Source organism: Rhinolophus hipposideros (assembly GCF_964194185.1).
Source record: "Rhinolophus hipposideros genome assembly, chromosome: 22".
In the NCBI taxonomy this organism is placed as follows: Eukaryota; Metazoa; Chordata; class Mammalia; order Chiroptera; family Rhinolophidae; genus Rhinolophus; species Rhinolophus hipposideros.
Genome location: NC_138068.1, coordinates 41601847 through 41613967, shown reverse-complemented (window position 1 = coordinate 41613967; position 12121 = coordinate 41601847). Strand labels below are relative to the sequence as shown.

Sequence of the window (12121 nt, the reverse complement as noted above, 5' to 3'; positions counted from 1 at the left end):
GAGAAATGTAACACTTCTTCCATCTCAATACTGTTTCTAGGCCTCCAGGATTCTGAAATGGACCCTGTCCCTGCCCCATGTTGTCACTCAGAGCAGTACAGTAAATTATAATATGAATATGTGTAGACCCTTCAAGGACACAATGTAGGCTAAGGCCTTGTTTAGTCATATAAACTTCACTAAAGATATAGTGAAGTCATAATCATATTGTTTTTTAACAATGAACTGCTACAACAGTGCTTCAAAAATTGTGATGTAATAAAAATCACTGGAAAAGAGACTGAGAAAAAAATGTGTTTCCAAAAGATCCTAAAAGAATTATAAATTTACCAACTGGTTTGTATCTCCTAAATAAATAAGAATTTCACCTCCTGTAACAGCAGAGAGCTTCTTCAAAGGGAAGATCTCCTCTGAAGGAGGAAGGAAAGATGATGAACTGGGGTCAGAAATACTGAAGTCCCCAGCTCTGCTGCCGAACTGCAAGTGTTTTAGGGTTTTAGTTCCTGACTGTGAAAATGACGTGACTGAACTAAACAATCTCCAAGATGCATTCTAGTTATAAGTATATCCTCATTTCAATAATACTCATTATTCAGATTGCCTAGTATCATCCACTCTAGTAACATAAAGTCTTAATCTGATAGTTAAAGAGTTCTTGGGCAGATAGTATTCAGGCCTGCAGGCAACACCAGGTAAGCAATTTAAAACCAGTTCATAGCACTGCAGGTACCAAACTCCACAAACACCACACACTCTGAATCACAGCATTCCAATCCTGTTCTCTGGCAAGGATTTTGATTAAAAGACATATAAATACTGAACAGGATGTCAAATGTCTGAGGGACAAATAGAATGAAGCAAACAGATCTCAGTCTTAAATACTGCTAAAACTGAATGCTATAAAGAGAAGGAATGAAACTTACATCAAACTAAATTTGTCTAGGAATTATTATACTCATTCAATGTACAGCTGTTTAAATTTGGTAGAAAAATATGTGGAAAATTTTTTAATGAAGGAGAGATTTCTTTCCATAAGAGAGATCAGATGAATCAAGACAGGAGACTTCTCATTATATGCAGATGACATGATACTATCGTGGTTCCCTGAAAATAAGACATAACTGGAAAATAAGCCCTAGCATGATTTTTCAGGATGACATCCCCTGAACATAAGCCCTAATGCATTTTTTGGAGCAAAAATGAATATAAGACCTGGTCTTATTTTCGGGGAAACCCGGTATATATGGAGAACCCCAAAGACTCCACCAAAAAACTATTAGAACTGATAAATGAATTTAGTACAGTAGCAGAGTACAAAATTAATATTCAGAAATCAATTGCACTTGTATACACCAATAATAATCTATCAAAAGGAGAAATTAAGAAAACAGTCTCATTTACAATTGCTTCAAAAACTATGAAATTACTTAGGAATAAATTTAACCAAAAATGTAAAAGACCTGTATTCAGAAAATTATAAGACACTGAAGAGAAAGTTAAAGAAGATACAAGTAAATGGAAACACATACCATGCTCATGGATAGGAAGAACTAATATAGTTAAAATGTCCATACTGCCTAAGGCAAAAATACAGATTCAACGCAATTCCTATCAAACTACCAAGTACATTTTTCACAGAAATAGAACATATAATCCTAAAATTTACATGGAACCATAAAAGACCTCGAATAGCCACAGTTATCTTGAGAAATAAGAACAAAGTGGGAGATATGACAATACCTGACATCAAATCATACTACAAGGCTACAGTAATCAAAACAGCTTGCTACTGGCATAGAAACAGACTTATAGATCAATGGAACAAAATAGAGCTCAGAAATAAATCCATGCCTATAGGGTCTTTTAATCTACGACAAGTGGAAGCAAGAATGTACGATGGGGTAAAGACAGTCTATTCAATAAATGGTGCTGGGAAACCTGGACAGACACATGCAAAAAAATGAAGCTGTACCACCTCCTTATACCAATACAAGAATAAATTCAAAATGGATTAAAGACTTAAATGTAAGATCTGAAACCATAAAACTCCTAGAAGAAAATATAGGAGGTAAATTTGCAGGCATTACCCTTTGTAATATTTTTACTGATACAGCTCCTTGGTAAGAGAAAAACTAAACATATGGGATTACATCAAACTAAAGTTTTTTCACAGCAAAGGAAACCATCAATAAAACAAAAAGACATCCTACTGAGTGGAAGAAGAATTGTCAATGATACATCTGATAAGGGGTTAATATCCAAAATTTATAAAAAACTCATTCAACTCAACACCAAAAAAACAAAATTAAAAAATGGGCAGAGGACATGAAGAGACATTGCTCTAAAGAGGACATGCAGATGGCCAACATACATATGAAAAAAATGCTCAACCTCACTAATCATTAGAGAAATACAAATAAAAACCACAATGAGATACCACCTCACCCAAGTCAAAATGGCTATCATCAATAAATCAACAAACAACACATGTTGGCGAGGATGTGCAGAAAAGGGATCGCTCGTGCACTGCTGGTAGGATTGCAGATTGTTGCAGCCACTATGGCAATCAGTATGGAGGTATCTCAAAAAACTGGAAATGGAACTACCTTACGACTCAGAATTCCACTCCTAGGCATTTATCCAGAGAAATCCAAAACACTAATTTGAAAAAAATCTATGCACCCCTGTTTATTGCAGCACAATTCACAATAGCCAAGACATGGAAACAACTAAAATGCTCATCAGTAGATGACTGGATTAAGAAACTGTGGTACATTTATACAATGGAGTATTACTCGGCCATAAAGAAGAATGAAATTAAATCTTAGAATTTGCAACAATATGGATGGAACTAGAGAACATTATGCTAAGTGAAATAAGTCAGACGGAGAAAGACAAATACCTTATGATCTCACTTATATGTAGAATCTAAGAATAGAATTAAACATACAAACTAATCAGAAACAGTCTCAGAGATATAGAGAAAAAAACTGTGGGTTGCTAGATGAGAGGGGGGTAAGGATGAGGGAGAAGGTGAGGGGATTAGAAAGCACAATTGGCAATCACAAGATTGCCACGGGGATACGAAAGACAGTTTGGGGAATATAGTCAATAATGTTGCAAAGATTTTGTAGGGTATCCGATGGACACGTGTCTTATTAGGGAGACCAGTTTATGGCCAAAGTTGAAGTTGAATAATAATGAATGTCAACTATAATTATATATATGTGGTCAGGATGTGGAGTACAGCTTAAGGAATAGAGTCAGTGGAACTGTAACAGCTACATATGATGTCAGAAGGGTAGTAGATTGGGGGTGGGGGATTATCACTTTGTGAACATGTCTATTACATTGTTTTGTACACCTGAAACTAATAACCAAAAAATTAAAACTAAACTAAAATAAAAGAAGACAGGAGACTTCTAAGATGAATAAAGCTAACAACTGAAAAGGTAGATTCCTGCTTTCAGCTTCTAGGAAATTATCATCTATTATGTGAGATCTAGTTCGTATTAAAATAAAAAGCAATGTCCTTAAAGGATAAACAATGTGTTTTGGCGACTGACCACATTCGTGCTAAATACCACTGAGTGCTGTTATTAAAAAGGCTTTTGGTCTGGAAATTCTTCAGCATCTTCAATGTATATAACCTATTTAATGAAGCAGATATTCACCCCATCGATATACATTTTTAATGAGGGACCAATGTTTAGCTTAGCTACTTATCAATAGCTTATCCGGAAATATTTTTAAGAAGTATGGAGTCCTGAGAGGCATGGTTAAGTACGAAGTGAGCCGTATGCTCTTCGTCCTACAGCCCACAGAGCATCACCTGTCTCCCTCCACGATCATCACGTCTGGGTGGATACCCGCCGGGTCCGGCTAGCATCTGGTACTGGTTTGGCTGGAAGGCTGCATTTTGGGTTTGGAGCATCCGGTTCCATGGCAGCAGAGGTTCAGCCCCAACGCCTCTGTGGAAAAGCATCATGTATGCATTACAAGTCAGGCATGTTATACAGCCAAAAGCGTAAAAGCGGCAGGTATCAACTCAATTTTAGGACAATCCAATTTTGCTATATTTGTCACATGGGATATATAGTATCAGAGTGGCCTTTATGTCCCGCATATCAAGCATAATCTGTGTCATGACGTATGAGCACTTATTAAAAAGGGTGTTTAAAATGCAATTTAGAAAAGTCTGACTTAAAAAAATATTTGTTCATTTTTCAACTGCGTAATTTCCTTTTTAGTCACATAAAGATTTAGACCCAAGACCTCCAAGTTGCCTACATTTAAGATGCTATCCAAAGAGTAAACATGTGCAAGACAAGAGAATGAGGCTTTATTTTTAAAAATGTCCAGACTCGTTCTTGGAGTCCATTCTTTCTAGTTAATTGCAGGTTGCAAATGAATTCTTACTGCTGAGTATTCTGAATCTAGGGTAGGGGACTTCGCTGTTTTTTCCCATCCATTATTCTGCTCAATATGTCAGAAGGTCTGATCGGGAAGAAACCTTTTCAAGTTCTATTGAGGCAGCTTTCAATTGACCATGGTGACCTAGCAACATGAGCACTAATTGGCATGGGCTGACTGGCATTTGGTGTACAGTTTACATGGGAACACAGATTCAACAGCTATTATAACCCAGTTTGCCAGCCCAAATTACTAGTCAAAAGAAATGTTTTAATTGTCTTCAAGTGCCTATTTTAACTTTGCAGATACAAAGCAACAGGTATGATGTATAAAAATCATAACGTAATTTAAAACTGTCACATAAACAACATAGCAAAGATATATCTTCTAAAGGCAATCACCATTTAAGATATAACTTTCTCCTTGATGCATTTTCCTCAACTTCAATTTTATAGAACAGTCAGTATAAATGATAAACGGAAAAAAAATTCTCCAGTATATTTTAACATTCGAAGCTTTGGAACTATTAAAACTGTTAAGGAGAATTACAATAAAACTTTAAATTTGATACAGCATTGACTAGCTGGTATTAGCTGTATCTGTATCGGCGTATGATTTTCACTTCCTAATGAAAATTGGGTAATGCAGTCTTCTCAGTTATTCAAGCCAAATCCATTCTCTCTGCCCCCGGCTCTTCTCCTTTCATTTGAAACTTTTTTTTTTTTAAATACCAAAGATGATTATTTTTCTGTGATAGCTTAAAGAACAGCTCTCTGAAGCTCTCTAGAAAGGCCAAGGCTATTCGTTAGTTAATGGTGAAATCTGAGCGCTAATAATATAATTTGCTGTATGTAAATCAATAAAATAAAAAAATAAATCTATATTTCAGAAAGAATATGCATATACTCAGAACTTTTCATTAGTTTCCAGGCTCATTATTAATACAAATATATTTTAGCAGGAATGCCTGATCTATTTAGGAATAACAGCTCTGTGCACAAAGTCAGGAATGGTCTCTTCTAGTCACTGCAGAGTGAGGGTTAAGGTGTGTGCTGTGACCAAAGAGGTTCATTAAAACTGGGCCACTAATGTAAAACCCACGTGCCAAAAATGCAGCTCACACACTGCAACTCATATATTGTGATCAATTTTTCTTTTCAATTTTACAATGATAAAACTCACTCAACTGAGTTATGGGAAAATCTGCTAAGTATGGATAATATACATTATAAATGTAATTTTATAATATTTTATGTTCTAAAAATAGGTTAGGAATAAAGCCACAGTTTAAAAAACACAAAGTTCTCCTTTTTGTTTGAAGTTATTACTTAAAATGTTTCCAACAGATAATTTTCATTAAATATTTTAATAAAAATTAAACAGAAAGAACAAAGAGGGGCATATACGTTTTGTTCCCCTTTACTGGCAGAAAGGCCTTTGTTTTCCACAAGTCGATCAGATTTCTATACTTATTAATTTGTAAATGCAAACTGAAATTTGCCTTGGAAAACACATTTGAAATCTGGGAAAGAGGAATTGAGTTTAACACATTTTAACTTTTTAAAAATTAGTAGCCATCAATTGAGGCAAATCATCTGAGGCATTTGGCATCATGGATGGCCACAATATTCTTCAGTTTCTAAATTACTGTTTTGGAAAGTAGCTGGCAATATGAAGTAACTACTAACAATCTAAACGTTTTTAATTTATAATATGGCAAATCAGAATTTTTAAAGATTTTTTTCAATGCTAACTGAGTGTAACACCCATAAGTTAAAAATGAAATAGCCACCATGAATATGGCCAGAAAAGAGAAGCCTCCACTGGCAAGAACACAAAAAATGGGACAGCGCTCAAGTGATGCAGAGAATTCAAATGTTGGACATCTGTGCGTAACATTAACACTAGGTTGTCTTTGTGTGGAGAAGCAAGGGGGAGGTGTTCCTGTTGTATTTTTAAGTTAAATAAATACATGAATTACATATACTATCTCAAAGTAGGAAATAATTTATAAAACAGTGTAATTTAGAAAAAAGGTACACTCAAAATTTTCTTTGCTATAGGATTCTCAACCAATCATTCTTAATTGTACAGCAGAAAAGTATTAAACCGAGGATCAGTAATACCTGGTTCTGGTAAGTATCCTACTACTTACTAGTTGTGACATCTCAGCAAAGTCAAAGTGACTATGTTCATATTTCCTCCTCTGTTTTATAAGGTCGGAATGGTTAGAATGAAAAGTGTACAGAAATGAGTGATGTACTATATTTGCTAAGAGGCTAATGGAGAAATTTAGCATGGCTGAATTGAAACTTTGTTTTCTTTATGAATAAGTGGTGTGTTTTTAAATGACCATGATTTAAGACATGTGACAGAATTCTACTATGCACACATTGAACTTTTGTTTTAAAGCATGATTTTAAATTTCTGACTAAGACTAAACCAAAATCTCCCACAAAACTTATTCCTACTTAGCTGGGTTCACAAAGTCAGTCAGGATAATACCAATACTTGGCCAGGGCAGAAGAACAAAGAAACGATGGACATCAGAACAATAGTGATGATCTTAGGAAAATTTCTAATGTGTAGAGGGAAGGAAAGCTATTGGGAAAGAGTGGCCCCGAAGTGGAAGTAGATCCTTTATGTTCTTTGAAGTCCCTATGGCTTTACTATAATGTTATGCTCCAAGTATTCTGATGAGTTCTGTTCGAGTGAAAGTTTCCTAGTAAAGAATACAGATGGGAAACCTTAGTTAAGCAACTGAACTTTTGTGTGCCTCAGTTTCCTCATCTGTAAAAATAATATCTACTTTAAAGGGTTGCTAGGAGCAATAAATGATGTTTGTAAAACCATGTTAACACAGTGCTGACACTTTGTAAGCAAATAATAAATGTTAGCAATTATTAATAATGTGGGAAAGAAGAAAGCAACACAGTGGGAAAACCAAGTCTTAAAATCAAACTTGACAGAAGTAATGCAGAAAGACAGTAGTTTAAAAAAGAGATCAGCTGTAACGTGATAGTAATATGGAACTTAGAAAAAATCTGCCCTTTACTCATTTAATTTGTTTGGAAATGGTGCGACTCTGATGACGTTGAAGGAGTACATACAGTGTACCCTGAGCACTTACAATGACAACCAAACAAATACAGGCATTATCAGTTGTCATATGCAGCTTGAACTAAGTAGTTGATACTATTAATAAACAACTGAACATGATTTCTTTCATTTTTTTGAAGAAAATAATGAAGTTTTGGAGTCTCCAAAGAAAAAGGGGAACAGCATTTATAACTCTGTTCATAACACTTTATTCATTGCATATGTTAACAGATCAGAGTGCTAAAACACCAGAGGAAAGGGGACAAAACAGATTAGAACTGGGAAGGCAAAGTAGGAAACCTTACTATGATTGGGGCTTAATTCATCTTAACACTAACTGAGGTTGGCAAAACCAGCATGAAGTGATAGATTTTAAAGCTGTCCTTTAAAAAATTATTCTACAGAAGTTAATATAATTATTCATAACATGCCTAGCTGTCTTGTTGTATAGAGACCATCTGACTTAGAAGCACACAACTTATCAATGAAAGAACACATGTCAAACATCCCTTGTTATTAAACCATGTCACATTCTTCCTAGTCCGTGGTACTTATTAGACTGCAGATCCCATAATCCTCTTCTGAGTCCCTTCTGCGTTTAATTCAGTTCAGTCTTAAGTAGTTAAAGAAACTGTTTTCAGTGGCAACTAATAACTACTGACCTACAGTGACACTGCCCTACAATAGACTTGTCAGCTCTGAAAAAGTTGTACCAAAGACGCTGATTAGGACTTCAAGAGGTTTGTAGCAAGAATCAATGGTTGGTCTGTATTAATGCTGTGTTGCCTGCACAGAAATGATGAAAGTGGAACACTATTAGTTATGCCTCATTAAGCTACACAACCCTTCTAAAAAGAAATTTGTTTAGCCTTACCAAAATCTTGTACAATTTTAAGCTTTCTGTGTTGCATTTTTCAGGGCACCTCAAAAGCTCCAATAACAAAAGGCTAAGAACCAAGAAAAGTGGGAAAATATATAAACATGAACCTTTTACTTCTACATGTTAACCGTCTATTTTCCTAAAGGACAGGCACAAGAGACACTGTTTAGAGGGGGGAGAGTATATTTCAAACCATAGAGAAAACCCAAACCTTAAGTGTTGATGTGGGAAAATATTTAAAAGTGATGTTACCTGTCAAATCTTTGCTGTTGGAAAAGGGGAGGAGGACCTCGCCAAGAATCTTGGGGCCTCATATCTGGAAAATAAACAGGAGATTTAAAAAAGTAATCACTATTAAACTACCCAGATATTTTATAATTAAAAATTCTTGAAAAAATATTGAGACAGAATATAAACTAAATAAACTAGCATAATCATACACACTGGAAATGTAAAAAGATAACAAAACTAAGAGGGTCAGTAAATTTGTTCGTTTTATTATTTTTCCTTTGGTAAATAAACAGTTTTATAACCTTGGTCATTAAACTCACACATTTCTCTTTCTCTCAGCTATGTATGTATGTATGTATGTATGTATGTATGTATGTATGTGTATAAAGGTATATATACTTTTTACATTTATGTTTCAAATGCTGTGCAAAAAGAAGGGATTTAGGTTTTTTTCCATAAATACAAACTAAATGTATAGTAACTTTAATAGAAATCCTGAAATTTTTTCCCTGAACATGTAAGGAAAGGAACCCTAACTTACCTAGCTATCATAACAAAAAAACAGAGCACCAGGAAGATGCGTTAATAAAGGGGACACCCCTCACTTTTCTATTGTTTTCTGATAGTCAAACCTCTTCCTGTAACACAAAATTGAACTAACAACATCTAACTATAAGAAACAATTAAATGGCTGATTCTCCTCTATGTAAGCAGGATTAAAGGAACACCCCACAACACCTGTCAGTAGGGCGTTTAGTGGCTCAGTAGGTTGGTATCAATAAACTGCCACTCTGGTCTCCAGTCTTGATAGCCCTTTGCCCCGCAGTCACCGGTAACCAAACCCACGAGACACCTCTCTTAGAAAGGAACAGGGAAGCCACCGTTAATTCCAAGAAGAATCCCATTTTGAAGTGAAAGAAAGGTGGCTTTTCCAGTTGATTTATGTCCCTTCTTTATCTCTTAAAAACCAAATTAGTGCAAACTGATGAAGAATGCTGAGGAAATTTCATGGTGGTTATCAGATATTCAAAACTTGAATGGAAACTCAGGAAGCTAATCACCAAAGAATTCACACAGAAACAGGGCAAGAAGGATCACTAGTCTACGCCCAGACTAACTTCTGAATTTCTACTACAGACTGTACACTATCAGAAAAATCATAATTAGAGGATATAAACCAGAAATTCTTAGAAAACAGTCATCATTTCATCTGTGTGATTTCTATGGAAAAACTCAAGATACACTTACCTTAACACATTTTGGTTTTTCAATGAGTTACCATTTACGAGAAAGCGATACATTGAAAATTAAAATCAACATTTGGGTTACTTTTTCTGATCATTATTTTGTTAAACTTGAAGTCCACTGGTCTACTCAGATATTGCATAAAAATTAGGTTAGTGAAAACTTGTTCAAGGTGTTCCCAGAAGTACTTTGTTTTAGTTTCTTACATATGTAAAATTAGCTAATGTAACAGAAGTCAAAAGAAATATAGTGAATTTCATTCAGACTCCTGTCTAGCTCTGTACTTCACATGTTCCAGAATCATTGTGGTCACCCTGGAAACATGCCCCCTTTTACCATTAAGGCTTACTTCCGTGATTCTAGTTCCATGGTGTCTCTTTATATATGGTATCATCAAAGAATACATATTCTTCATGGTACATACAGAAGCTTCCACCCAGAATCTCTAATAAATTTAAAATTAAATGCAGATAATAAAAAAGACACATCTGCACTAAGAAAAGGCTTCAGAAGTGCTTATCTTGATGTTTTATGAAAAATAAATGTAGAAAAAAGCTTGTATATTTTATTCAGAGAATGTCATCACCATCAGGAATACATGTTCATTAGATTCAAATATACTACATGTTAGATTAAGCACACAATATTTCTAAGTAGAATGGGAATGTAAAGTTAATTAAGTATAAATGCTTTTTTTGGAGGGGCAACCCTTCAATAGTCTTACCTTTACACTAACAAGTGCCTAGAAAAATGAAAAAAGTTCCTATTCCATCATTCTAATATACTAGGTACTTCCCACTCTATTTGCTTTTTCTTTCTACTTCTCACCTCCAGAACAATTTTATTCACATAGATTCAGCACATGCAAAAACTATAGTTTTGTTAACACCTAACCAAATTTTGCAAGACTTAAAAATTGTCAAACAATTATTAAAACATCTCTTGCTTTCAATCCAAAAAAGAAAAACATAAGGGATCAAAGACAAACTTCAAGGCTACCTTTAAACAAATCTTTTCTTGTGGCTCTGAGCAAAACATATGCAGCTCTTAAGTATACATAAAGCAAAAACATTTCCTGGCTGATAAGTAATGAAGTAGAAGGTAAAACAAACTTATTATCATTCATTTGGCTCTAACAGAAGATCCATTTGAGAGGAAGCAAAAAGAATTCTGAGATAGTGAACTGCACTTCCAAAAGGTATAGGTAGAGGAAAAATAGAGTTAATTTTTCCTTTGGTCTTTAAAAACATATCCTTTTTCTAGAGCTCTAAGGTCACACAAACCAAGCCTTCGCCAATAACTCCTCAAATGACAATTTACCTAATCAGCGTGGTAATCACAGAAAAGATTCCATGTTTACTAATTGCACTAATCAAAAACCACTTTTCAAATGCCGCTAATTGACAAGTTTACTGACTGAAATTAAGTGAAGTGACATATCAGACTCTCCGGGTTGAAGAAACAAAATGCTTTATTCACACTGAGTGTTTAGGGCTGCACTTGTCTCCAAGAAGTTGTCAGTAACCAGACAATTACTCATCAGCCAAAAACTGACACACTAAAGACAAATCAAAGACCAACAGTAAGAAACACCTACAACAGATACTTGACAAGAGTTTGCAGTTTGACCGAATAGCCTTTCTTGAGTGTAATTTTGCAGCACCATATGAAGGAAATAGCTATGATACTAAAAATATTTTAAGAGATTGATAAAACGGGTTTAGATGTGTATTTTACTAAAACAATTACTGACGAAATTTTAAGTTCAAAATTCTATAAAAAGGAAACCAATCTTTTAATCATTTAATACTCTCACAGTACTCACTATGCGTCAGGCACTGTTTCAAGTGCTTGATAACTTAAACTCATTTATTGTAAATATTCTGTGAGATGGGTATTCTCTGTACCATTTTAGAAATGAGGAAATGGGAGTACTGACAAAAATCTTCCTAAGGTCGCAAGGCTATTAAGGGGCAGAGTGAAAGCCACAGGATAGAATAAGTTCTCTTAACCACTCCCCACTACACTATGCTACTCCAAGTTTCACATGCACTTGTGCTGTTGGTTGAGGTGACTCTTCATGTTATTTTATTTCAGAAGGACCAGAGGAGAACTACCTCCTCAACCAGGAGGCTCAGAAGCTTAGGATTTTTCAAGAAGGCAGTTTAGGAATTTGAAATTTTTCAACATTTCGAAAGTTTAGAATTAATATTACACACATCTAATTAAAAGAGGAAGGAAAAATAAATGTAA

General features: G+C 34.8%; 1 protein-coding gene across 3 annotated transcripts in view; it reads right to left on the bottom strand.

The window, feature by feature from the left end:
* Window positions 1-12121, bottom strand: part of XRN2 (5'-3' exoribonuclease 2) — a 78534-nt gene that overhangs the window by 1142 nt on the left and 65271 nt on the right. For all 3 annotated transcript variants that reach the window (XM_081034077.1, XM_081034078.1, XM_081034079.1), the window contains 2 exons: window positions 8645-8708; window positions 3833-3971 (listed from right to left, as the gene is read on the bottom strand). In XM_081034077.1, the coding sequence (XP_080890203.1) occupies window positions 3833-3971; window positions 8645-8708 (203 nt within the window). The remainder of the gene's footprint in view (window positions 1-3832; window positions 3972-8644; window positions 8709-12121) is intronic.